This window comes from Lagopus muta, chromosome 13 (genome assembly GCF_023343835.1).
Source record: "Lagopus muta isolate bLagMut1 chromosome 13, bLagMut1 primary, whole genome shotgun sequence".
In the NCBI taxonomy this organism is placed as follows: Eukaryota; Metazoa; Chordata; class Aves; order Galliformes; family Phasianidae; genus Lagopus; species Lagopus muta.
Window position 1 is genome coordinate 1,938,802 of NC_064445.1, and position 25,470 is coordinate 1,964,271.

The 25,470-nt window shown below is 53.5% G+C and overlaps 3 protein-coding genes across 5 annotated transcripts; all 3 read left to right on the top strand.

Moving 5' to 3' along the window:
* The first annotated feature begins 981 nt into the window (after nucleotides 1-981).
* Nucleotides 982-9,882, top strand: PRPS1 (phosphoribosyl pyrophosphate synthetase 1). The gene is made up of 7 exons (XM_048959628.1): nucleotides 982-1,294; nucleotides 3,177-3,360; nucleotides 3,711-3,809; nucleotides 5,419-5,543; nucleotides 6,659-6,832; nucleotides 7,885-8,044; nucleotides 9,778-9,882. Exons 1-7 carry the CDS (start codon nucleotides 1,173-1,175, stop codon nucleotides 9,868-9,870), a joined length of 957 nt encoding a protein of 318 aa, XP_048815585.1. The 5' UTR covers nucleotides 982-1,172; the 3' UTR covers nucleotides 9,871-9,882.
* A 4,048-nt stretch (nucleotides 9,883-13,930) lies between these two features.
* On the top strand, nucleotides 13,931-15,353 carry LOC125699763 (thymosin beta-15A homolog). Of its 2 annotated transcripts, none has more exons than XM_048959630.1 (3): nucleotides 13,931-14,055; nucleotides 14,284-14,388; nucleotides 14,831-15,353. In XM_048959630.1, the coding sequence occupies exons 1-3, from the start codon at nucleotides 13,932-13,934 to the stop codon at nucleotides 14,866-14,868; spliced, it is 267 nt and encodes an 88-aa protein (XP_048815587.1). In that variant the 5' UTR covers nucleotide 13,931; the 3' UTR covers nucleotides 14,869-15,353. The 2 variants fall into 2 exon arrangements, with proteins under 2 accessions (XP_048815587.1, XP_048815586.1); XM_048959629.1 differs by having other exon boundaries at nucleotides 13,996-14,121.
* A 4,006-nt stretch (nucleotides 15,354-19,359) lies between these two features.
* Nucleotides 19,360-24,537, top strand: RAB9B (RAB9B, member RAS oncogene family). 2 transcript variants are annotated; one of them, XM_048959662.1, is made up of 3 exons: nucleotides 19,360-19,461; nucleotides 20,549-20,618; nucleotides 21,828-24,537. In XM_048959662.1, the coding sequence occupies exon 3, from the start codon at nucleotides 21,863-21,865 to the stop codon at nucleotides 22,466-22,468; it is 606 nt and encodes a 201-aa protein (XP_048815619.1). In that variant the 5' UTR covers nucleotides 19,360-19,461; nucleotides 20,549-20,618; nucleotides 21,828-21,862; the 3' UTR covers nucleotides 22,469-24,537. The 2 variants fall into 2 exon arrangements, with proteins under 2 accessions (XP_048815619.1, XP_048815618.1); XM_048959661.1 differs by lacking the exon at nucleotides 20,549-20,618.
* Nucleotides 24,538-25,470: the final 933 nt, after the last annotated feature.

The window sequence follows — 25,470 nt, forward strand, 5'->3', positions numbered from 1 at the left end:
ATTCCCAGAGCAGGGCTCAGGAATGAGCTCTGGAGGAACAGGGATGTGCAATGTAGGGGGAAAAAAAGCTCCAAGGCCGAAGGAAATGGCTCAGAATCGAACATGTCAAGGACTGGAAGTTATCCATCCCCAAATTCTTCAAACCCCCTGCAGGATGCGTGTAGGGAAGAGAGGCCTCGAGGCTGTTTTTGCAATATAGAGCTTTATCACTGAAATCTAGACGCAGAAATGCATTATTCCACAGGATAACCACAGGTTGTATTGAGGAGAAGCAGTTACATACAGCCATGGGGGGGGGGGGGGTTCCTCTCACAATTAACCCAAATTGCTGTGAAGTGTGAAGTGCCCACATGGTAAGAACGATGAAAACGGACTGAAGTGCAGGAGTTGTTCACAGGGAATAATGGCAGCAACGCGCTGTCAGCAATGCCCACCCATCCCATGTGAACATTGGGCAGCCAATCCGACCGATGTTTTATCGCTTTATTATCGAAATGAGACATTTTTAGCAACAAACTGGAGGCAAAGGGCCACAGCCTTCCCGTTCTCTGGATCTGCCGCGAGTTGCACCCACTCCACCACGGCCCCTTCCCAGCACTAGGGCGGAATCCATCATGGCGGCCGGAGGGGGGTGGGGGGGCGCCAAGCGCGTGGCCAATTTCGCCCCCCCCCCCCCCCCCCCCCCCCCCCCCCCCCCCATCCCCACGGTCTCTCTGGCCAATCGCCGGGCAGGCAGACAAGCAGCGGCCAATCACCCGGCTCCTCTTGCCCTTCGCCCCGCCCACTTGGGGAGGACGCGCGCACACCTCGCTGCACCCCAGCGACGGCCGTTGTTTGGGCGCTCGGTAAGGCAGGCCAAGCCCCGCCCACCGCACCTTTCACACCATTGGAGCGCCGGGATGGGGCCCGCCCCCGACGGCCGCCTAGCCAATGAAAGAGCGCCAAGGCGTGTCCGTCGGAGTGCGAGGAGTCTATAAAGGGCCCGCGCGGCTGGCGGGAAGGGGCAAGATGGCGGAGTAGCCGCGTCCGGCGTGGCTTGCGCTCTCCTTGCCGCGTCCCTTGGCAGGAGGCGGGTGGATCCCAGCGCCGCAGCGGGCCGCGGTGCGAGGCGGAGCGGGGGGCAGGAGGAGGAGAAGGAGGAGGGCAGCGCTCCCGCCGCCGCAGCCGCCGCCATGCCCAACATCAAGATCTTCAGCGGGAGCTCGCACCAGGACCTGTCGCAGAAGATCGCCGACCGCCTGGGCCTGGAGCTGGGCAAGGTGGTGACCAAGAAGTTCAGCAACCAGGAGACATGGTGAGGCGGGGGCGGGGCCGCACTACAATTCCCGGCGGGCAGCGCGGCGGCGACGGCCCGGGTTCCGCGGGGCCGCCGCGCGGGGGCTGCTGGGAGTTGTAGTGCGCGGCGGGTGGCGGCCTGGCACGGCGGGATTGGGGGCGGCCGCGCCCCGCGGGCCTCACACATGGGCCGGCGGCTCCGGGCCCGACGCGGGGCTCCCGTGAGCGCACTGAGACGGTGGGCCCGGCGCCGCGGCCGCCCCCTCCCCGCCCTCTGGCGGCTCTGTGCGGGGCTGCCCCTACGGGGGCTGGGGCGGGGCTAGAGGTGCGGTGCAGGTGAGCGGGGCGCGGCACACACGTGGCCCGGGGCCTCCCCACGAGCCCCGGGAGCCGCAGCCTCACTGTGTGTGTGGAGTTAGGAGAAAGGAGAAGCTGAAATGTATGCCGAGGTAGGGGATATCTGGAGGAAATCAGCCCTATGTGCCGTAGCCAGTGTGATAGGAGGAATCCTGAATGGCCAGGGACGGTCTCATACAGACGTGAGTTGTTTCCATCTCGTGGTGTTGGAACTGCTGCCCTGAGGCTGTGCACATAGGTGTGGTAGGGCTGTGTGTGATGGACAGCAGTGTCATTGCTCTGTCCTCACGTCCCCATCCCTCCCAGCAGGTCCTTGTATGAGCACTGATGTGGGTTTTAAACATCCAGTCGATTTCTTATTTACCTCTGTCAACTCAAGGCCCGTGCTGAAAGAAAAAGCAGAACAGTTCAGTTGTGCTCATACACAGTAAATGGGCTCTAGTGTTAAACTCTGGTATTAAAGTGCAGCGGGAGATGGCACTGTGTGTGCTGTTAGTTCTGGTGTTTGCTCACTGAGTAGGTCTCCACCAGAGCAATAAGCATGGCAAGATGTCTAGAGTTAACAGTTTGCTGGAGGAGGTGGAGCAGCAAGGCCTGGTGTTCAATAAAAACAAGTTGAAGGGGGAGGATAAGATGAGAAATGAATAAAACTGAAGGTCTGCCTTCAGGTGCTCTAAACACAACGCCATTAGGGCTGTGGGGTTATCACTTGCCTGCCTGCTCCCAGAGTTTGCTGCAGGATGTGAGCATTGCCAGCACTGGGAGAAACTGGGGGAGGATTTATCCTCCTTAGAGTGACTCTGGGTTCCTTCCACATCTGTGGCAGGCTTCTCTAAATTTTACTGTTGCAGCGCTTAGGGCTTCATCTTGTACAGCATTTCTACAGGAGCCTCAAAGCTGAGGAAGCCTGAGATGGCTGCGTGCCTTGCAGCCCTGCTTTGGGTGCAGGTGTCCTGATACACGCGCTGGAGCTGGCGGCGTGCTGCTGGCAAACAGGACCTTTGGCTTGTGTTCAGTGCCTTCATCAGCAGGGATTAGTGTGCATTACATCCAGGAGGAAATTAACCCCAAAAGCCTTTCCAGAGTGAAAAGCTGGAGGGCTTCTCTGTTCAAAGCAGTGAAAAGCTGTTAGGGCTCTAATAGAATAATCTGCTGCAGCATGGCTTCTGTTGGGAGCTTGGCTTGGCTTTCCCTGCTGACTGGCCATCATCCCTGCTTCCTTTATACACTGCTGCTTTGTACTTCTGTGATTTGGGGGGACAGGAACTGTTTGAGGGGGTTTACATGCTCAGCTTGCACTGAGATTAAAAGCAGAGGCTGAGCGCTTTCAGCCTTATTGAACCATTAAATGTGAGCAGCGAACACTGTGAAATAGCTACTGAGCAAACAAGCAACAGCGTTGGTGCCAAACACCCGTGATTACATGGTGCTGTCACCCACAGACCCTCAGGATTGCAGCCCCTTGGTTGCTCTGCAGGCATAGATAATGACTGCAGCTTTAATTCCTGTTTGGATCCATCTCTTCTTTCCCCATCTGTTCCCAGTGTGGAAATAGGAGAGAGCGTACGTGGGGAGGACGTCTACATTGTGCAGAGTGGTTGTGGGGAAATCAATGACAATCTGATGGAGCTCCTTATCATGATAAATGCATGCAAGATTGCCTCAGCCAGCAGAGTCACAGCTGTCATCCCTTGCTTCCCTTATGCTCGGCAGGACAAAAAGGACAAGGTAAGGGATTGAAGAAGGGGTTCTGCTGGGGAAAGATGTGTGCATGCAAGGAGAGGCCGGCAGGCAGGCCTGCATGCCTGCCAGGGCTTAGCTGAAATTGAATATGTGGAGGAAGAGATAAAACTTAATTGAACTTAAACCCGAGGGCATTGAACTGCAGATTCATCTTCACAAAGATGTAATTCTGCTCGAAAGTACACCAACCTGTAATCAGCAGCTGATGAAAAGATGCAATGTTAATGAGTGCTGCTTTTAGTAACTGCATGTGAATCATTGCCTAGGGGTGGAAGGCTGACATCTTGATGAAGGAGTTAAACTTGTCTTAAATACTGTTTTTTTTCCTGTCTTAGAGCCGAGCCCCGATCTCTGCCAAGCTGGTTGCAAACATGCTGTCTGTGGCAGGAGCAGATCACATAATCACAATGGACCTGCATGCATCTCAGATTCAGGTAGGAACTGAAATTAGGAAGCACTTGGCTGCTCCCATCTGAGCCTGTTTACTGCCTTGCAGGCTTTCCTGTCATCTGCTTTTTTTTAGCTACAGCAGCAGTCAGCACTTAAGAGCGCAGGGCTGGTAGGGAGCTGTAGGGTCAGTTAGAAGGGGGTGGGGAGGTGGGCAACAGGTTCCTCTGTGAATAAAGGTGTAGCTGCTCTCAGCCAGACCATGCATAACGAGCCCTGTATAAATGAGTGTTGGTTAGTAAATGATCCGTGCAGCTCGGTCACCATACGGGGGCACTCTGTGTTCTTAATTGGTCCCGTGAGGAATTTCAGATGGAGAACGGTTTTATTTAATGTTCTGAAATATTGAGCAGAGCTTTCCAATACAGGACAGTCAGGGAGGAGTGAGTGGTGCTGCCTGACACAGTGGGTAACAGTACTGCTGCCCTGAGCTCCCACACCCTCCAGGTGTGCTGGCACAGCTGCTTACCAGCATTCAGCTGACCAGGACAGTTATATGAAAGCTTGCTGCTGATGAGATGGGCAGCTCTGCTTGTATCCATTCCACCCTTCCTCTGCAGTTGGCTTTGATCCCTTCCCAAGCTGCTGGTGAATGGAAAACAATGGCTTTGCTGGAAGTGAGCCATCTCAACAGAGCAATTGGAATTTTGACCAGGGCTTGCTTTGAACCAGCAGGAGCTGTTTAGCAGGGAGAGGAGGGACAGCAAGGTGTCAAGCTGTTAGTCTTTTGCCTCTCCACCTTGAACAAGCTGTGAGACCAAGAACAGTTTACACCTGGGACAGTTGTAGCACATCTGTTGTATTGGTGCAAGCATTTTGAATCCAGAGAGGTCTCTGCTGCCTGGTGAAGTAGGTGGGCTTGCTGTCATTTTAATGATTGAAAATGCAGCCACTCACATGTCAGTGTAAATTCTGGTGGTGGTTGCCCAGAAATGCTTCATCTCAGATAGAACATGAAAGTCTCAGCTGCACTCTCATACAAAAGATCTCAGCCCAGCAATGATGTTCCTTTTGCATCTTGGAGCAGCAATGTCTGCCATGGGGATCACCTTTCAGCAGCAGTGATGAGTTTGAGTTGAATAATTGGTGCTGTGTGGATCGTTGTCCAGCATGTCTGGCTTCAGCCTGGATGCGTGGGGTTGCTGAACCCAGAATTGATGGTAGGAAGGATCTGCTCCCCTGCACCTTGAGCAGAAGGCCTGTTGTGCTGGGCATTGCTCCCTGCTCCAGTCCATTGCTCCCTGTCCAGCAGTAACTTCAGCTTTTAGTGAACTTTGAGGTTTACCTGAGCAGTCTGCTGGGTCAGCGTCCAGTTGTGCAACCAGGTGCATTGCTATGTTTTGAGGTTGGTTTTCTATACCACTTGAGATAGAACTAATTCCACGTTGTAAAGTGTCAGCTGTTAAGTGTTACTTACACTGCTGAACTGGTTCCAGTCTTACCACTGTTCTGTATATATGCCATTCCACTGAGAGGAGTAGATAGGGAAGCAGAAAATGCTGTGGCTGTGTGCCTGATAACATAGAAATCTTCTTCCAATCTCTGGTCTTGGAATGTGACCTTCAGCTGCATCTGTTCCTGTCATCTTTCTCGCAGGGTTTTTTTGACATCCCTGTTGATAACTTGTATGCTGAACCTGCTGTACTGAAATGGATCAAAGAGAATATTCCCGAGTGGAAGAACTGCACCATTGTTTCACCAGATGCTGGTGGAGCCAAGAGGTAAGCTGTCAGAGCGAGCAGAGATGCTGCTTCCTCTACCTGAGTTCCTGAGTGTGCCTGTAGCTAGCTGTGACCCTGCTCTGAAGGCATGTTCCCCCTCTGCCAGCTGGCTGCAGCTAGGGAAGAGCAGTCAGTTACTCTCCCTGCGGAATACCTAAAAGGTTTCTTGAGCTGCATGGAGAAGGAAATAGATTCTAGAATCACAGCTGCGTGGATAGGAGTTGTCCAATTACTACATCCCAGACTAAAACTGTTCTTTCTAGGAAGGGAATTACGCATGTTAAAGGAGAGGATCATGTAGCTTGTGCTCGTATGCCAAGACAAGGTATTCGTGCTGGATAATAATGCATTTTCAGCTAGACTGTTCTCTCTGAGGTATTTAGTCTGCTGAGGCATTTTCTTGCTTTATTGCTCTTAATTTTAACTGCTTGCTGTGGTTTCAGCCTGCTGCTGCTCGTCCTCTTCCCTGAGAGCACAGATGATACACAATTCTTAAGAGCAGCAGCATATGTCACAGCGCGTTTCTGCTAAGATGGTCTGACAAAATCCCATCTTGCTGCAGATGAACAGCAGTTTGTGGGCAGTTTGGAATGGTGTCAGATTAGTGAGAAACAAGGCTGATTTTTGCTGCTTCTGTATAATGGTTACACATGAGCAGCGAAGTAAAGCAGGTGAACTCTTGAATCCAGGAGACCGTTGCACCAAAATGCTGATGTGTGTTGAGCTGAGCCACACACTCTGAAATGATTGCAGCTATCTGTTACAAAGAGCCAAGCTATGTGCCTTTCTGGAGCAGCGCTGTGACCCAGGTGTGTCAGCCAGGGCCTTCTGTGTGCTCAGCTCCTTGTTGTGTAATGCAGGTCACCAAGTGCCAAGTCAGCCAGCTATCGTTTGATTTCTCACCAGTGAAGCTTTTACATCACTGTTCATCAGTAGCAGTAGATAAAGCTTGAGTCCCTCCAGGGAAGATTTCCTGTGGTCACATTTAACGACGGGGAGCAGTGAGCAGATGTGGTGACAGCTTCCTTTACTGCAATCTTAGCATCTTTTCAGTTCGTGATCTGACTGAAGCTGCCCTGGAGTTAAGTGTGGTTTGGAAACTGTTCTCTCTTCAGAGTGACCTCCATTGCAGATCGGTTGAATGTAGACTTCGCCCTCATTCACAAGGAGCGCAAGAAAGCCAACGAGGTGGATCGCATGGTGCTGGTGGGTGATGTGAAGGACAGGGTGGCCATTCTGGTGGATGATATGGCAGACACGTGTGGCACCATCTGTCACGCTGCAGACAAGTGAGTAGGGCTGGCTGATGCTTTCCTCAATCAAAAAACCAGCTATTACTAGGGATGACTAATGAATTCATTGATTTGTATGTGAAGTTTCACAAGGTAGAATCCTAGAATGGCCTGGGTTGCAAAGGAGCACAGTGCTCATCCAGTTCCAACCCCTGCTGTGTGCAGGTCGCCAGCCAGCAGCCCAGGCTGCCCAGAGCCACATCCAGCCTGGCCTCCAATGCCTGCAGGGATGGGGCATCCACAGCCTCCTTGGGCAACCTGTGCCAGTGCCTCACCACCCTGTGTGAAAAAACTTCCTCCTCATATCCAACCTAAACTTCCCCTGTCTCACTTTAAAACCATTCCCCTTGTCCCATCACCATCCACCCTCACAAACAGCCGTTCCCCCTCCTGTTCATACGCTCCCTTCAAGTACTGGAAGGCCACAATGAGGTGTCCCCAGACCCTTCTCTTTTCCAAGCTAAACAAGCTCAGTTCCCTCAAGCTTTTCTCATAGGAGAGCTGTTCCATCCACCACAGAGAATAAATGAGAAGTGTAGCTGAACTTCTGACTATATGAGTAGCCAGGTGGGCTCCTCTCTTATTTGAAAGCACGTATCCAGGGATGGCTGGTGGGTATTGCTCTTGATGGTGAGTGTAGTGATGTTCGATTTCTCACACTTGAGTTTAATATAGGCAGGTTGCCAGCACTGATTCTGATATAATTAAATGCTGTCTCAACCATCAACTTAATATCACACATCTGAATTTCTATTAGTACTAAGCTTTCCAGGCTTTGATATCAGCTGTCTGCACTAAAAGAGCCACTAGTTGGTAACACCTGCCCCCTTGTGTTGGCAGAAGTCAGAAGGTGGATTTGTGTGATACGACCCAAATATCCCAGGGCTGATAGATGCTGTTGCAGTGTTTAACTTGCTTGTGGTGGATTTTATGGTACTTGTTTGACCGTTTGCCTCCCCACATTGCAGTGGCTTAACCTCTTCCCTGCACCCATTTTAATGCTGGTTAGTAATTCTTCATTCCTCTTTTTCCCCCTCCCCTGCTCACAGACTCGTGTCAGCTGGAGCCACCAAAGTTTATGCCATCTTAACTCATGGGATCTTTTCTGGGCCGGCAATCTCTCGGATCAATAACGCCTGTTTTGAGGCAGTGGTAGTCACAAACACGATACCCCAGGAGGACAAGATGAAGCAGTGCCCTAAAATCCAGGTGAGCACCTCCTCCTTTTTCTCCTTGGAGACGGCCCACTTGTCTGCCTCCCTTTTGGTGGGGAAAACACCACCGCTGTGTAGGATTTACAGCAGTACCACCAGACTGCAGCTTCCCAGCACTGACCAGTGTTGTGTTCTAATTAGCAGACACCTATGAAAGAAACCTGCTTATCCAGGTAGACTTAGAAGTCATTTTTTTTCAGTGCTTGCCTTACCTAGAGCAGATTACTGATCACGTGGGGGGCACAATGTATGCAAGCAGTTGTCACTCCTGCAGAGGGTACTGCATGCAAAGGACACGTACTCAAGCAGAAAGCAGTAGGTAGGAATTTCTCAAGCTGATAATGATGCTGATGTCACTTGTGAAATCATCACCCACCACAGTATGGGGTGCAAGCCTTGTTTTCCCACAAAAGAAAGGTCAGAAGAAGCTGTCTGGAGGGATTTCTGGTCTCTGTGGGAAAAGCTTTGCTCTTGCTGCCTCTCCTGATGCCTTTGGGAGATCAGAGAAGCTACTGAGTTCATAACAAGTCGGGGGGGAAAGAAAAAGCAAGATTTGAAAGGCTGTGACAACTTCAAACATTGCCTTGTATTTCCAGGCCTGTAACCAACCCTTTATGTGAATTCCTTTATCCAGATGTCCTTTTTATGAGAAGGTGTTTTGTGCAGAGGGGGGAAGAGATATGGGAAAACAGTGTGTATGATAACAGCTGAAAGTGACATAAGAGGGAGCTCAGCCTCACTCTGTGCACATGCTGTGCTGGTTTGGCTGAGGGCAGGTGGCAGCTCCACAGCACAGTGCTCAGGTGTTCAGGAAAGAGAAAGAAAACCCCTTTGCTGTCCCCATGAAAACAGGCAGCTTGTGAAGATACTGCTGTAGTGCACACAGTCAGGGGCATCCTAAGCACTGAATTCCCAGCACAGATCTATAGGACAAAAGCATGTGAGATGAGGGCAGTAGTTCTGCAGGCTGTCACATGTCACTCCTTTACAGTAACCTCTGCTGTTCAGTGTTTGGAAATAAAGAACTCTAGCAGTTCTAAGTCCCATCTTCTGTCTGCTGCTGCAGCTCTTAGGTGGTTTTTTTTTTTTCCACCCTTCCTTCTTAGGCAAATTATCCAGGAAAAAGAAAATGTTAAATATGAATTTCACTTAATTCATGCACCACATCTATAGTGCTTCTTAGAGACTGCACTGTACTGAAGTGTGAGATGCTGGGGTTCAGAGCTGGAGTTTGAAGCTTCATTTTTTTTTCTCTGCTGTTAACTGGTTTACCCCACCAGGTGGAGCCAGCACTCGTGTAACTTGGCACTGAACTGGAGCAGTGTAGCTTCATCTCTGATAAACCCTTGCAGTGGCAATGGTAAAGCCTTGTGACTGAAGGGAAGTAATCTTGGTCTTGCTGTAAACTCCCTGAACTTCTCTGCAACTGCAGACTGAGTCAGATAGCCCCAGGCTACGTGGAATGGGGTAAAAGTCTAAGGAGTCTCAGCAGAGAAAGGCAACAGATTGTCATGCTGGGAAAGGTCACCACTGAAGGGTTTCTTGTGCTTTATGTGCGCTGTCTTCAGAGGGACAGAGAAGTAAAAGCCTGCTTACAAATTAGTGTACAACTCTAATTTGTCTTCATCTGATCCGGCACAAATTTGGGGCACTGAGTTCACTCTGGAATGATTTTTTTTCTTGCCTTAGCAGCCATTCTCACAGGTTTGATGTCTCTTTCCCCTCCAGGTGATTGACATCTCAATGATCCTTGCGGAAGCCATCAGGAGGACTCATAATGGGGAATCTGTCTCCTACCTATTCAGCCATGTCCCTTTATAACAACTGATGCCAGCTTCTGCTTGTATGGCTTTTTTTTTTTTTTTTTTTTTTTAAACCAAAAGTTGTTCAGCTTGTTGTAAAGTCCAGTAGAAGACTCTGCTTGTTCCAGTGCAGTTCTCCACAGCTCCTCCTGCTTTAAGTCAGGCTTACTGGCTCTGACCCCAGCATGGGGAGGCTGGGGCAAAAAGCTCGTCTCTGTAACACTCCAGCTCTGCCAGCAACCCTGTGCACTGGGGGCTCATCAGTAGGATTGGCTCAGTGCTGCAGATCTGTGGAGAGCAGGACTGACACATGGTGCATTGCCACAATTGTTTTGGGGGGGGTGGGGAAGAGGGTTTGTGTGTGGGCAGGGTGAGATGACCTGGTGTGCACACCCTGAATTGTTAGGGAAGTAGATCTCCCTGGGACGTGTGGGTCTGGATGTACAACGAGGGCCCAAAAGGCTGCTGTCGTATTGCTCTGCAGCTGCCAGCTCTTCAAGAGGGATGAGGAAGACTTGTCTTGGCCAAGCTTTGACCATAGCTGAAGCCCTGGGGACACCTGGGAAGTGTTTCACACCTGGGGCTGGTTCAGCTACACCTTCCTCTTGCGAAAGGAGGTCGGTGTAGCTTGCAGACTTGAATTCCCCTTCAGTACTGAAGAAATGTCCTTTAATGTGTTGCACAACAGAATGCTGAGAGTGTGGTGTGCAGAACTGCCTTGCTGTTGGGTTAACTTAGTGGTGAAGGTGCTCCTTGGGCAAGTATTCTTCTCCCTCTTACGCAGAGGGCACCTGCTGGTTGTGGGCTGTGGGTTTTAGGGTAGATTAAAACCAGTTCTTCCATTTCACAAGTTCCCATTAGCCTTGCTACTGACTGGAGGACTGTGTTGTGTACTGTACTGCACCTGGACATGCTGTGCACGTGTATCTTGGTCTGTTTTCACCAGTGCTCTGGTAGCTGAGCCTCTCCACCCTGCAGAAGCTTGGCCTCTGGCAGTGGGTTGAAGGGGCTTGTGTTACACAGCACTGGGAAAACTGCAAATCCAAAACCAATCTGATGGGCAGCGAGGTGCCCGAAAGAGAAATACCAAAACTAGAGTTAGCTGAGGCTCTTGGGTGTAAAATAAGTATCATCCAAAACTTGAACGCGTAGTAACTGTACCAGACAATCTTACAATGTCTCTCCTGGACTCTTATGGTGTTACAGGTCAAGCTGTTTTATGCTCTGGTTTTTATAAGCACTCCTCCTCGTTTTGTTTGTGAGATGGGGAAGGGAAAAGGGAAAAGAAGGAACTTGAGATGACTTGCTGGGGTGACTGGCATGGCATTGGGAGGATTACTGGGCTGTAAGGGGAACGAACTGAAAAGAGGTGGTCGAGATCTGGGAAGTACGACTTCAGTTGTGCCTTTTAATGAGAACTTCTCCCCTCTCCCTTCCTAGATTTCCTGTCCTGTGGCGATGTTAACACTTCTATTACAGTGTAGGGTTGTTGGTTGTTTGTTTTTTTTTGTTTTTTTTTTTGTATAAGAATTGGTGTTTGTCTGGAAAGTGTATCCCTTGCTTTGCATCCTGCACTGAGCTGTGCCGAGAGCCCAATTCCTGCCTCCTGCTTTGGAGCCCTGCTGCTGCACTGCCAACGCCTCGGGAGCTGAGAGCCAGGACGTCAGAGCAGCAGTGTGAGGATTTTCAGCAGCATTTGTGTTTAAATATGTGACCTGATGAAGGAATTAAACTTTTATTTAAAAAAAAAAAAAAAACCAACAAAACAAACCACAACACGTAGCCTCTGCTTATAAGTGCATTTGAAAAGCCTGAAAAAATGGTGTGTGTCCGTGGGATCACAGAATCACATGTGGGTACATGGGTGGGAAGGGACCTTGGCAGCTCACCTGGCTTTAGCAGCAGGGCTGACTGCAAGGTGCTGCTTTGCTGTGCTCACTCTTAGGGCTGAGCTGCTGGGAGCGGTGGCTCCTGTCTGCATCTGATGTTGTGGGCTCCAGCTGTGGCAGTGCAGTTTCTCTTGTTCTGTGCAATTACGTATCTGAGCAGATCTGTTCGCATCAGTGTTCAGCTGTGGTTAAAACCTGGAACAGGTGAGCAAGCATGAGTGAAGCATTGTGCATCAAGCTAATGATTTGAGACAGCAGGATTGTTCTGAGAAGCACCTGTTTACCTGAACCATGATTCTCTCTTATTGCATATTGTAGACCCAGAAAGCATAAGTGAAATGGAAGGGAAGGAGATGGCAGCTCTGCAGAAAGGTCTTTGACCTCAGAGCAGTCGTCTTGCTCATGCTGGAGCACCACAGCAGGAGCCGTGGCCTCAGGCAGACTTTGCTGAAGACCACTACTGTAAAATAATTCAGTTCTGGTCAGTACAGAATACCTGAATTGTGGATTTTTTTCCCCCCCAAAGAGGGCAGTGTGGGGATGGTGGTGGAACAGGCTCAGTTCCTTGGGAACGTGAGCTTCACAGCACAAGGTTCTCTCAAAAGGGACCTTTCAAAGGGCTCCTAATGGTGCTGGTGTGCATGTCCTGCTTCCTTAGTTGCTTCAATTAAGAGTTGGAGGAAGGGGGAGCAATGCAGACTTAGAGATCTGCGTGGCAGTGCTGTAGCTGCACAAAGGATGGGTGATGAGTAGGACGTGAGGGCTATTGCAGGGAAATAAAGCGGTTTTGCACTGCAGGCCTTCAGATGAGGAGGAGGATTACACACCTGGGTAAAAAGTTTCATCCTTAAATTAAAAAAAATTACTCCATTTCCAATTGCTAAACCTATTTGAAAAGACTGGCTGCCTAGGAGCGACCATTGCGATACCAAAGTATCAGGTCTCATTTTGCCCTTCCTGCATGCACATAGGACAGGAAAAGCGTTCTCCCTTTCTGCCTTGGTCACAAGTGCTGCCCTACAGCTTGGGGTGTGCTGCAGGGCTCTGAGCAGGGTCTGCTCCAGCAGCATCAGCTGCCCTGCAAAGTGCCGGTAGCGACGGCAGCACAAAGGAATGCATCGCTCATAAACGTGCCTTAGCCCAGCTCGGTTATCTGGAGGTAATGCTCAGGCTGGGAATGGCCGTGCTGCTGGGTTGCCCACTTGTGCCTGGCGGGCAGCAGGACTCAGAGCGAGACAAGGCACGTCCCAATTTGCTCTCACCAGCATCTCCTTTCTGCTGCCGTGTAAGAGCCGTATCTCTGAGGTGGGCTGTTGCAGCAGCATGGAGGATGTGCCTCCATGGGGAAGTCCAAGGGCTAACAAAGCCCTTCTGCTCAAAGCTGCTGCCTGGGCTCAGAGTGAGAAGTGAAATCGGTGGGCGGAAGGAGCCGTGCCCTGCTGTAACACAGCAGCCCTGCTGCATGCATTGCCTCTGCGGGCCGCTCCGTTCTCCCTCGCTAGAAAAACGTGCGGATGCCCTGCAGGAGGCTGAGCTCCGCGCTCACAGCCGGGCTCCTTCCTGCAGCAGGGAGCGGAGCGTTCCAGGCAGTCGTGGCCCGTAGCCGCGTGCTGCGGGAGGTTTGAAGCTCAGCTAAGATGGCTGGCAGCTCCTCTATTTCGGGTCGGGGCTGCTTTCGCTTTCCTCCTTTCTGCTGGCTGTCTCGGTTCCGTCGTTGTGAATTACTGAAAGCAGAAATAGCCACGAGCACGAGGCCGGGCCGGCTGTGAGGGGCGGGCACGGTGAATTTGCCGTGGGAAAAAGCTCGGGTTGGGAGCTGAGCTGTGCGGGATGGGTCCGAAACGGCCGAACGGCTGTGCGGGAGCGGCGGAACCCCGCTTTGTGCCCAAAGGGCGCGGGGCTGCAGAGCGCAGCCCTGCGGGCACTGCGAGCGGAGGGGGCTTCGCTGTGCCCCCCGCCCCCTTCCCGACCCAGCCCTGCTGCGGGGCCGCTGCCGCATCGGAGCCCCCGGGGGTCCCTCCTTCCCACGGAGCCGTGTGTACGGGTGTGCGGCACAGCGCTCTGTGCACACACGCACCCGCGCCGCGGGGCATCACGGGAGTTGGAGTTCTCCCAGAGCTCTCGAAGCGGAGGCGGCAAGCGGCGCGCGGACTACGTTTCCCAGCGTGCACCGCGGGCAGCGGAGTAGCCAATGGGCTCGCGGGATGGGCGGCGGCCGGGGTATAAAAGCGCCGCCCCACGCGGCGTGCTTCAGTCTCACCTGGGGAGCGCGGAGTGGAGCGGTGCGGTTACGGAGGAGGAGCGGAACACGAGCGGTCCGTGCGGGCGGGTCTCTGCTCAGCGTTGGAGCTCGGGGCGCTGCGGTCGCGCGGGGGTCCCCGGTGGGTGCGGGGTGGCTGAGGGCCCCGCCCTGCGCTATTGTCCGTGGTGGGAAGCGGGCGTGGGGCGGCGCCCCGGGGCGGGCGGCCTTTGTCTGCGCGGTGCTGCGTGCCCACCCGGCGCGGAGCTCCGCTGATACGAACCGGGGGGGTCGGGTCTCATAGGCAAAATGTGCGACAAACCGGACCTGTCGGAGGTGGAGAAATTCGATAAGAAGAAGCTGAAAAAGACCAACACGGAGGAGAAGAACACGCTGCCCTCCAAGGAGAGTGAGTGCGGAGGGGATGGAGCCGGGGGCGGGGGGGGGCTGCCCGGTCACGGCTGGAGATGCGGGTATCCCGGGCGCTGATCTCACTGCTGAGGAATCCGCGGGGAGAGGCGGTCGGAGCAGCTGAGAAAAACGCAGAAAAACGCGCCCGGGGGCGGGAGGGGGGGTTGGGGAGTTGGGGCGCTCCCTGTGCTGTACCCACCATTGGGACAAAGTGTGCTGCGACCCCGCTGCTGTGGGTCACGTCCCGTGCGTGGGGTGCTGCCCTCGGGGTGGGGTATCCCGGTGAGAAGCTGCGGGAGGATGCTCGCTGCTCTCTGATTGCTGTTGGGTTCAGACAATAAAACCCATTGCCGGGCTGTGAGCGATCGCTCCGCAGCCGATGGGTGTTCCTACGGAGGAGCAGCCGTGGGGGTTAATGGACCTCTCTTCTTCTCTTACAGCCATCGAGCAGGAGAAGGAATGCGTGAAGTCTTCCTAGAGCGATGGTCTGGCAGGAAGAGCCACCACTTGATTGGTTTTTGTTTTTTGTTTTTTCTTTTCTATGAATTAAATCATCTGTTTTTTTGTGGGTTTTTTTTTTTTTAAACTTCCATCATGTACACGTCTAGAAAACAGCCGTATCGTCTGACCCACTGCCCCGCCTCGCTGGCAGCTTTGGTGAGTGGGGGACACAAAGCGTGGCCCCCCGATCCATCAGCCCAACCCAACCCCATGGGTGCTGCCCAGCTGATGCCTGCTGACCGTGCTGACCTCGCTCTGGTGTGTGGGGAGGTGAGCAGAGGCTGCGGAGGCTCCTGGGGACAGAGCTCTGCACTGGGGGAGTGGGATCCTTTCTGGCCACCCTGTGGCCTCGATGTCATCCTTTTCACTGATGGTGTTCTGTAGCCTCACTCACAATTTGTCTTCCTTGGGGAAAAAAATGAGAAGTTTATTATAAAATAAAACAAAAGTATAACAACCTCCCTCCTGGCTTGTGGCTTCTTCCCTGGGGAAGGTTCAGGTGTAGCCCTGGGGGTGGGAAGGGCAGGGTTGGAGGTTGGCATTGCTCAGAGAGATCCCTAGAGGGGCAGCCCAGCTCAGGGTGGGGACTGAACCTGCTGCTCTGAGCAGTTTGTGTCCTCTGCCCAAAGCACTGCTGCAGGGCTGGGCTGGAGGTTCCTCCGCTGGCCCAGGTCCCACGGGTGCTGGGTCCGTCGCCTTACTGCCTGGCACAGCCCTTCCCTCACCTGCCTCAGCCCCTGCCTTTGGCTGAAGGAGGTTTTTGCAGCCCTCAGAGATGGGTTTGGTACCCTCTCAGCTGTTCTTAGCCCGGCACACTGAGGTTCTGTGTGCATCCCCAGGGCTCTGCTGAGGTTTCTCAAGACTTCCTCACCCGCTCCAGGGTCACCTGCCAGACTGTTGTGCCTGCAGAGATGGGAGCAGACAGACCAACAGCTTTGATAGCAGAAACACGGGGACTGTCTCCACCAACTCGATGGGCAGGAAGTTAGCAGCTGCCTCACCCGATTCTTGTTATCTTCGGCTCTGAGGGCAAAGACCCCCAAATGTCCCCATTGCAGGAGGAAGGTTGGCCAGCAAGGGGAGGATCATTACAGAAAAGTGCTCTCTACCAACTCTGTCTCTCCTTCCCTGCCCTGGACCTTCCCTTTTTCACACCCAGGGTGTGTGGGCAGTTGGGATGCCTGCCAGGTTGATGTCCCCAAACTGTGATGGCTTTGGCAGCATGGGTGCAGGTGATGCTGCACCGTGTGGTGACCATCCCCGAGGGGCTGAGTGCCACAGTCCCTTGTGTCCTCAGAGTATCCATGCCTCCCCACTGGGGCCCCGTCCAGCTGCTCTGGGGCTGTTTCCTCCCATGGGTTTATCGGCTGTGAAAGAGGGAGGAGGCGGCTGAGTCACCTTTGGGAGTTATTTGGGTTCTGCAGGACAAATACCTGGTGAGCAGCAGCACGGGGCCAACTCGGCTCAGGGCTCGTGGCTGGGATGGGCGCCTCCCCCCCTCCCTTGGGACTGACTCAGCCGGGAGGGGATTTGGCCCCGTGGGTTTGCACGGAGATAATCTCGGGCATTTCGAGCACAGTAAGGCAAAGAAGCCACACTCTGGGCTTCACAGCCACACAAATCTGCAGCTCCTCCGTGTGCAGGGCAGAGCTGTCACCTAGCTGTGCGGCACGGGGCTGCGTCCTCTTGCTGTGCAAGCACAGCTGCAGGGAGGGAGAGAGAGCAAACATGAGCTGCAAGGGAAAACCTGCGTGCACAGGAGGTGTTTGGAAGCAGCCATGCATGCGTGCACGGTGTGTGCACAGTGCAGGTGTGAGCTCGGTACGAAGGGAAAGCAGAGGGGATGCAGCAGTAGGTGAAAGCAATGGGCAAGCAAGCCAGCAGCACTGAGCGCAGTGCTCAGCACGCACCAACACCTCGCCAAGAAGCTGAGAAGTTATTACTGCTCTCAAAATAATGCCCGGGAGGTCAGCTTTATGAACAGCAGCTTGCTCATCCCCAGTGAGTAAGGGCTTAGCCCATAATAATATGAAGCTGCCTGCCCTCTTGGCCACAGCCCTGGCAGCAGAGCCTTTCAGAGGTGCTTGGAGGTTCACATTCAGTGTGGGGAGCTTTGTGCTGCCCCCCAGATTGTTCTGAGCATGGGGAAGGGATGAGAGCCGCCCTGCTGCGTGCCTTTGCTCCACACCACACGTGCAGCAGTGACCAACAGCTCCAGACAGTAGCCACAATTGCTCATCGGGGCCCCCCACCACATTGCATGCATTCCCCCCGGCGTGCCATGAGCAGAGGAGAGTGCTGCCATGGGGAAAGCTGCTCTGGTGACACGTGGCAGTTGTGCCTGGGTAGGGGCAGCTGACGGCGTGGAGCAGTGCTGTATTTTGGGAAGCAGCTGCCTCACACAGGAGACATTGCTTATCGTCTTTCTCCCCTTTCCTCGGTGCTTTATTACAAAGGATTATGGCGTGAAAAGTGGTTTTGTTTCTGTACTCCCCCCCCCGCCCAGCCTCTCTCTGTGATTTATCCCCATTTTGGGCAGCAGCTGCAGCACCCTGAGGATCTGGGAGTGAGGTGGAGGTTCTGACCTGTGCAGAGCAATGCCCAGCAGGAAAGCATAGGGCCAGGCAGGGATCACAGGTGATCACCTGAAGTTGCCTCTACCACGGGGCAAAGGGATGGGTGGTAGCCAAGCAGACACAGAGCCATGCAGCAACAGTGGGGTTTGAGGTAGGAAAAGAACAAGGAATGAGGGCAGGGTGGATATGACCCCAAAAGCTGAGGCACGGAGCAGCTCCCCTCCAGCATTGCTTTGGGGCACTTTCTTCACACAGCCAGGACACTGCAGCCACCTCCATCTCCATCCCATGCCCACACTGTGGTGACTCCACTCATTCCCAGTGCAGGGCTGTGTTCCAGTGTGGAGCAGTGATCCAGCGCCTGCCAACCACCCCCGCAGCTTTCCAGGAACCAACACGAGATTGATGGGCAGCAGATAAGCATGCAGCAACAGCTTCCTCGTGCTGCGTCTTCCAAACAACAGCCATGCATGTGCACCTACCTCCAGGTGAAACTCAGGCTGCTGCCTCCTCCCATAGTGCTGCTGTGCTGCCCTCTGCGTTTCCAGCTGCTCTGCTCGATGCTTTGTTCCCTGTATCGCTGCTGTGCTGCACAGAAAGGCACGGCTGATGCCATGCACAGTGCAGGGAGCTGGTATATGAGCGGTGCAGAGAGAAGGTGAGAATTGGAGCGAGCAGTAGAGCACAAGGGGCTGGCGGAGGGCTCAGAGGCAAGAGGGGAGCAGCTGGGTGCTGGCAGTGCCTGTGGTGCCCACAGCCTGGCTGGCAGTGAGCCCAGCGCCTGGGGCATTGCAGGAGGAATTACTCAGAGCTGATGGATGCACGCAGGGTGAGGAGGGCAGTGCTGGGCCGAATCAGCACAGCTTTAGGAAAAGCCATCGGGTGAGCGCAGAGGCTGCAGCAGCACTGCTATCCCCGGCTTGGAACGATGGGCTCTGCAAAAACCTCACCTCTGCCATCCCCCAGAACCACCTGAGGGACTCCTGGGATGAGCTGTGGTTGGCAAGTGAGGCAGAAGCAGCTCACCACTGGCTTTGCCCGTCTGCCCACTGCAGCACCCAGCACCCCAGGGGTGCATCCCCAGCGCCTGGCCTGCAGGCAGCACGTGCTCCCACACCCCAGGGCCTGAGCAGTGCAGGGACGAGCCCACGCTTGTGGTGTTGTGTCTCAGAGAGGCAGCTCAGCTGCCCAGGCATGTTACTTCTTGCTGCCTCTCCCACACCGCTCCCAGAAGCACCTCTAGCATCTCACTGATGGGAAGTGGGAGGATGTGCTGTGATGAGCTGGGCAGTTCTCAGCTGCCAGAGCCCAAGCAGCTGCTCCCAGCAGGCAGATCCCCTCCCAGCCCCCTCCCCACCAACGCCTGCAGCTCCTCGTGTTACCAGGATGTCCGGAGCAGTTGTTGTGCCTGGGAACTACCGGGTATTGGGGGAGCAGCTGCAGAGCTGGTTACTGGGACCAAAAAAGCAGGAGGAGGCTGGAGGTCCAGCTGCAGTGCGGGGCATGCAATGAGTTCATCGGGGCTCAAGGAGCCACTGCAAGCTGCATGGAAGCAGCTCCCTGCGGCACTGCACCCTATGGCTCACACCCCAGGTCTGATCATTTCCATGCAAAATGCACTCGGGTGCACGTTTGGCACCAGGTGATGGTCTGCAACCCCAGCTCTAAAGGAAGGGCCCCATCTCCTCACACAGACCCCACGCTCCGGGCCCGGCGGGGCGGAGGGCAGGGCAGGAGGACCCCTCAGAATGGGGAAACTGAGGCACGGTGCCACCAAGCGGGGGACGGCAGGGGATGCTCAGCACGGCGCTGCCCGCAGCCGCACCGCTGGCAGTCACCGAGTGGGCGTGGCCTCTCACGGAGGCGGGCGGGGCTCTCAGTGGCCACGCCCCCATCGCGGCGCATCGGAGATGCGCATGTACCGCGCATGCGCCGGACTGGCCGGCACCTGCCCCCGGCGGGTCGGGTCGGTGGGCGGCGGCGGCTGGAGGCCGGTAAGGGCGGGCGGTGGGCGGCGGTACCCCGAGCATCCATCCATCCATCCCTGGCCTCGCACACCCCTCTCAGCCCCGAGCATCCCTCTCTAGCCCCGCGCGTCCCCTGCCATTCTCCCTCAGGCCGCATCCCCAGCGCTGGGTCCTGGCGGGGGGGGGCTGTGGGTGCAGCATCCTGTCCCCCAGCAGGGGGTTGGGAAAGGACTGCGGCCGTGTTGAGTCCATCGCAGCCCCGGGGTGTTCCTTACGGCCTCGGGCCGAGCCGTGCTGCAGTTGCCGTTCGGCTCTTGGGATGCTGACGTTTTGCTTTGGTACCGCTGGGTCGCACGGATGCTGTTCAGGTGTCTGCAGTTTGCTCAGCTGGGGGTATTTCTGTGCTGGGGAAGTGAAATCGGGAGCTTTCAGTTAGCATCTCTGCAAGCAAAAGCAGAAGTTTCTGATTTTGGCTTTGTGGCAAGCATCGGTTGAAAGAGCTCTGAAAAAAAGAGGAAGTAAAGTTGAGCAGGGCTGTCTGTGGTTGGTGCTTTTTGGCTTGGAAGGAATAGAAGTGCTGCTGTGAGCAACATCAGACCCCCACGCCAGCCCTGTACCAGCCGGTGGCATCACTCAGCAGCACTGCATCTCCTCACCCTGCCCAGGAATGTGGGCTGTGGTGGAAGGAGCAGATTGTGCTTCCTGCCATAGCAGGCTGCTGCCAGCTGGCTCACAGTGAGGGGCAGAGGATCCAGGTATGTGTTCCATCCTCAGGTCAGGTGCCAGTGTGAGGGCAGGCAGGCCAGGCAGATCAACGCCGTTTCCTGGATTAAGGGAAGGCATGAGTTGCACAGACTCGTGCTTGAGCTCCTTCCTTTTATTTTTCTCTTCTTTTGGGTTTAATGTCTTTACTCTGGTCAGAAATGATCTGTGTTCTGTTGTACCTAGGGCAAGGGGAAACTGTGCCCTCACACCTTGTTCCTGGTTTAGTCACCAGTGCTGTGCTTTTGGCACCCCAGATCTCATCCATTGTTTGTGGGTCAATGTTACAGCTTCAAAGGCATCACACTGAGCCCAGCTACAGCATCCTCACTGACTGATGTTTGTTTTGTAGTGACTGTCATGCTGGAGGAAGGCATTTTCTGGACAGTCCTGGAGACAGAAGTGCTGTGTTTCTAGAGCAGGTATAGTACAGACAGCAGCAAAACGAATCTCTCTTTCCACGTCAGGGCTTTACCTTCAATCGTGGAATATCCCTGGCTGTGGGAGGGTTGGTTGGCACTCGGTCTTTTCTCTTGTGCCTGCTGACTAAGGAACCGGTGATATTGGGGTTGTTGCAGTGTGAACTTGCACCTGTGCCTTAGCAAACCGAACTGCAAAAAGCAGTGCCAAAAAAGAGCAGCAGAAAAGCCAGGTCTCTGCATATGGGAAAACTCCTTCTGAGCTGTAGGGCTCGTGCGTGGAAAACAAGCACAGCTGTGCTTGCAAGGTGAGTCAGCCTGCTTGGGGTGATTAAGGATGGTTTGCTGGATGACTTATATTGATGTTAGGTCTGTACACTTCTTACATCCTCCCAGTCAAACGGGAGGAATGATTTAGCCAGTGATTGTACAGTAAGAAGGAAGGCCTGGCGGCGGTGATTCCTGCTGCTGGTTAGCTGTTGCTGTGCTGGGCTGAGGCAGTAAGAGGTGTTTACCTGGTGTTGGTGTGTTTGACAGACCGAGATAAGCTTTCAGGTACACAGAGTGTTTTCCAGAGGTGATGTCATGGGTACATAGCAATCGCAATAGCTGTTGTCACCTTGTGCTTCATGCAGAGAGCTGCTGCTTCCGTTTCAGACCTGATGGAGGAGTTGGATGCCAGACAGTTTGCCTAACTGCCAACTCTACCAGGTGCTCTAACAAGAGAGATTACCTTTTTTTTCACAAGCTTGTTCAGAAACGAAGATAGCAATACTGTACCCTATTTATTCCTGTGCACCCCCATCAAAATCCAGGAGTTGGAGTTCTGCTCTGTTCTTTCCCTGAAATAAGAGAGAGATGGAATAATAGTAGAAAAATGTTATTGCAGTGCTCTACTTGAAATCTGGACCCCCAGTTCTTTCCTAAACATTTCTGGGAATACCAGAGTAATGGTGAGGGCCACAAACGTTGTGTTCTTTATCCCAGTGTGCTCCATCATCTTAGCAGTGTGCTGCTGAATTTCTGAAGGGGGAAGACGTCTGGGGGATGCTCCAGGGGTGCAGATTTACTTCCTTCAGCCCCACTAAGAGCGTGTGGAGACAAAGCCTGTTTCTCAGAGCAAGAGCCAGGAGTTCTGGGCCATCAGCTGTGCAACTTTCTGCAGGATTCATAATTCAGAGAGTTATTTTTCACTGTTTCTGAACTCTATAGGTTGCCTTGGTCCTGTGGCCATCCGTCCTGCTGCAATGAGTGGGAAGTCCTTGCTCTTAAAGGTCATTCTGCTCGGAGATGGTGGAGTTGGGAAGAGTTCCCTCATGAACCGCTACGTCACCAACAAGTTTGACTCGCAGGCTTTCCACACGATTGGAGTGGAGTTCTTAAACAGGGACCTGGAGGTAGATGGACGTTTTGTGACCCTCCAGATCTGGGACACTGCGGGACAGGAGAGATTCAAGAGCCTGCGGACCCCCTTTTACAGGGGAGCTGACTGCTGCCTGCTGACCTTCAGCGTGGATGACCGGCAAAGCTTTGAGAACCTCAGCAACTGGCAGAAGGAGTTTGTCTATTATGCTGATGTGAAGGACCCTGAACGCTTCCCTTTCGTAGTGCTGGGCAACAAGATTGACAAACTTGAAAGGCAGGTGAGCACAGAGGAGGCCCAGGCTTGGTGCATGGAAAACGGCAACTATCCGTACCTGGAGACCAGCGCCAAGGATGACACCAACGTGGCCGTGGCCTTTGAGGAAGCTGTGCGACAGGTGCTGGCGGTGGAGGAGCAGCTGGAGCACTGCATGCTGGGCCACACCATCGACCTGCACTCCAGCTCCAAATCGGGGTCCTCCTGCTGTTAAGGGCGGCTGCTGCTTTGGGAACGTTGTCGGAACCGATGGTTGGATGGCAAGGAGAGCGGGGGCACTCTGAGGAGGGTGGCCGTGAGGACAGTGGGTGGTTGGTTTGCTCAGTGGGGAGTTGCAGCTTTGCCATCTGAATTCTGACTGGGGTTTTCAGGTGTGGAAGATGAACCTGCAGGAGAGTGCTGTCAAAGAGCGTGAACGCAGTCCTGCTCCTGTCCCTGCCTGTGTTAGCAGGTTTAAAGGACTGGGTTAAACTAAAGAGGGTGAATTCTGACCTGTAGCAAGAACTGCATGCAGAACAAAGCTGGGGGCACTTCAGAAGCTCCGAAATGTTTTAGTCCTGAACTCAAAAACTACTAGACCCGCTAAACTCATGGCCTTACTGCCAAAGCAAAGTCTGCTCAGCAGTGTGAATGAAACCTGTTGGGAAGGCTGTAGCCCACACAACTGTGAGAGTGCCAGATCCTGGAGTGGCTGGGATGTGTGCATCTGCTGCTTGGGATCAGTGCATTCTGTGCTGAGTAATGCTAGAACTCTGATATGAAGTAACGTAATGAAGGAGAGAAGAAACTGAATGCTGCAGCATCACTTCTTCGTAGCTGCCTGTTTCTGGCCTGTTTTCTCCACCTTTGCCTTGTTTGGGTGTTGTTTTATGGAGACACTGGCTTCTGCTTGTTTCCTCAGCCCTTCTGGAGGCTCAACACCAGATCTGGCTTCTCACGCCTTGAATAGACCTGGATGGAAGGTTCCAGCGTGGCCACTCAGCAGTTCGTGGCAAAGGATCTGAGTTAGCTGGGAGTTCAGGAGATCTGGAGCGTGAACCTTCAGCTGGTTCCTGCCAGAAGTAATCTCTGTGTCCGGATGATTCTGTGTGTCTCTGATGCTGTGAATGCTGCAACGTAAAACCACTCACCGTGATTACCTGCTGTGTCAGGGGCTGTGCTGCTCAGCACGGTTTACTCACACCGTTGCCCTGGCTTTTCCTCCCTAACGGGGAATCCAGTACGTTTTATCTGTAACTCAGCTGGCATCCTACTGCTAGAGAATGTCCACTCAGTTAATTGACCCTTGTCAATGAGCAGCTGTGCTGGGGAGAGATTTGGACTGATTCCTCAAGGGGCTGAAGAACGATACTGGAAGGGCAGAGAGCCCTCCAAAAAGGATGCCAGGCTTTGCTGATCCCAGCTCCTGCTCCCTGCTAGGTGTTAGTCCTGAGCTAATTGTGTGTAGCAAAGAGGTCAGTGCTTGCTGGCTTGCCATTGTAACCTCATGTTCTGCGACTTCCTGTGCGAGTGTTTGCCCAAAACGACGACTTTACCTGTAAGCACGTAGGAGCCTGGCATGGGGAGAGCTTCCTGCTGAGTGCAGTGCCCACTGTGATGAGCTACTGGATAGCTAATGGTGTAGCTCAAATGGAGCAGCCTCGTATACTCAGTGCTTTAGAGCAGGGCAGCCTCTGCTCTCACACTGGCTGCTGGCAGCTAAACCCCATCCCCTAGCAGTCTGTGAGCTTGCAGGATGTCTCCGCTGGGAACTCAGGGTGACCCTGCTCTTCTCTGTGGGGCAGCCACACGTGGGAGGGGCTGAGGCTTGAATACAAAGTCCTGGGGGGGGTGAATCTGATTTTGAAAGGGGGCTGGATATTCACGTTCACACAAATAGATAGGAAATGCTTGCAGCTCCTAGAAAGTCAGGTCTCTTGCTCTGCCTCCATGGGTGCAGCATACGTTTAGGAATTAGGTCTATTTATTTAACGATGTCTGACCTCTGCAGGCCTCTATCCAGATTTTCCTTCAGTTTAACTCAGCTGAATGTAAGCATTAGGGCTTTGAAAATCCATTCAAAGGTAAGGTATGATGTATTGAAGATGTTCAGTTTATTCTGAGGTACGCACAATTCCTGAAGGAGCCCAGATCTTGAACTCTCTGTTGCAAAGTTCTGCACCAACAGCCCTCCTTTCCCTGTGTCCACTCATGCTGCTGCAGTTGTTGCTATTGCTACAAAACTGGAATTGTAACGCTGAGATTCTACCTTTATTTAAGCAAATAAAATGTGGATGTATTCAAGCAAGTTTGGGAAGTGCTGCGTTCTTGGTTGGTCAGTTCTGAGGGCCAATTCTGGCAGAGAGAAGTCAGGAAAGGATCACATCATTTTATTCAAACTAAGGTTATTCCTGAGTGCATCCATCCAGAGAATTGGTTGAGTGTAACTTATTTACAAGCTGCGCCCACTGATCAGTTTTGTCTTTTCAGGAGTACATCAGAAAACACTTCTGGAGTGGAAACATTTCACACCGCTTCCTCCTGTCACTACGTTTTAATTGTCAGCCTGGGCTCTCAGCAGCAAGCCCTGCTTTCCTTCCCCTTCCTCCTGTGCTGTTGGATGCAGCCCCTCGGGCTGCAGGGGGCTGCAGCCTGGCACGACTTCCATAGGATGCTGAAACAAGGGGGCAGATGGGGCTGTTCCTCCTGCTGCCCTGCCGGGTGGGCACTCGTTCTGTGATGCTTTCCTTGTGTTTGCAGAGCCCTTGCCTACTGTTGCTGTTGACAGAACCTTTCACTTATTCTTTGTTTTGTTTCGTTTTGACCTCTCGTGTCTTCTTGCTTATCAGTTTTTCAAGTCCTCGGAAGTCCTGGTAAGGATCTGAGTGTTGTGAGCAGCAGCAGAGGGCTCTGTGGCTCTTTGTGAGCAGCTGTGAGGTGCTGGGAATGTGCTGTCCTGAGGGGCTGTGTGTTCCTGCCGGTGCCAGAAGATGGGTAAAAAGGGAGGGCCGAAAAATGCAGGGCTGGTGAAGCAGCTCCTCCCCAATGGCTTCAGGGGGTCCTTGGGGGGCACGTGGCCGCATTTAACGCAGGTCTCCAGCTTGGTGGGCAGCCAAGCACAGCATCTGCTCGTGCTACTGTCGCTCCTTTCTGCATGCTATTGCTTCTTAGGTCCCAGATATCTTGCTAGCAGAGCCAGATGGTGTGCAAAACCAGACTGAAAGCAGCTGGGCGCCC

Excerpts from the sequence above, each read along its gene's own strand:
- PRPS1 (XM_048959628.1), top strand. The coding sequence starts at position 1,173 with ATGCCCAACATCAAGATCTTCAGCGGGAGCTCGCACCAGGACCTGTCG. Across the intron at positions 3,361-3,710 it reads GGCAGGACAAAAAGGACAAG|AGCCGAGCCCCGATCTCTGC; the intron begins GTAAGGGATTGA and ends TTCCTGTCTTAG. Across the intron at positions 5,544-6,658 it reads GATGCTGGTGGAGCCAAGAG|AGTGACCTCCATTGCAGATC; the intron begins GTAAGCTGTCAG and ends TTCTCTCTTCAG.
- LOC125699763 (XM_048959630.1), top strand. The coding sequence starts at position 13,932 with ATGGGCTCGCGGGATGGGCGGCGGCCGGGGTATAAAAGCGCCGCCCCA. Across the intron at positions 14,056-14,283 it reads GGAGGAGCGGAACACGAGCG|GCAAAATGTGCGACAAACCG; the intron begins GTCCGTGCGGGC and ends CGGGTCTCATAG. Across the intron at positions 14,389-14,830 it reads CACGCTGCCCTCCAAGGAGA|CCATCGAGCAGGAGAAGGAA; the intron begins GTGAGTGCGGAG and ends CTTCTCTTACAG.
- RAB9B (XM_048959661.1), top strand. The coding sequence starts at position 19,395 with ATGCGCCGGACTGGCCGGCACCTGCCCCCGGCGGGTCGGGTCGGTGGG. Across the intron at positions 19,462-21,827 it reads GCGGCGGCGGCTGGAGGCCG|GTTGCCTTGGTCCTGTGGCC; the intron begins GTAAGGGCGGGC and ends TGAACTCTATAG.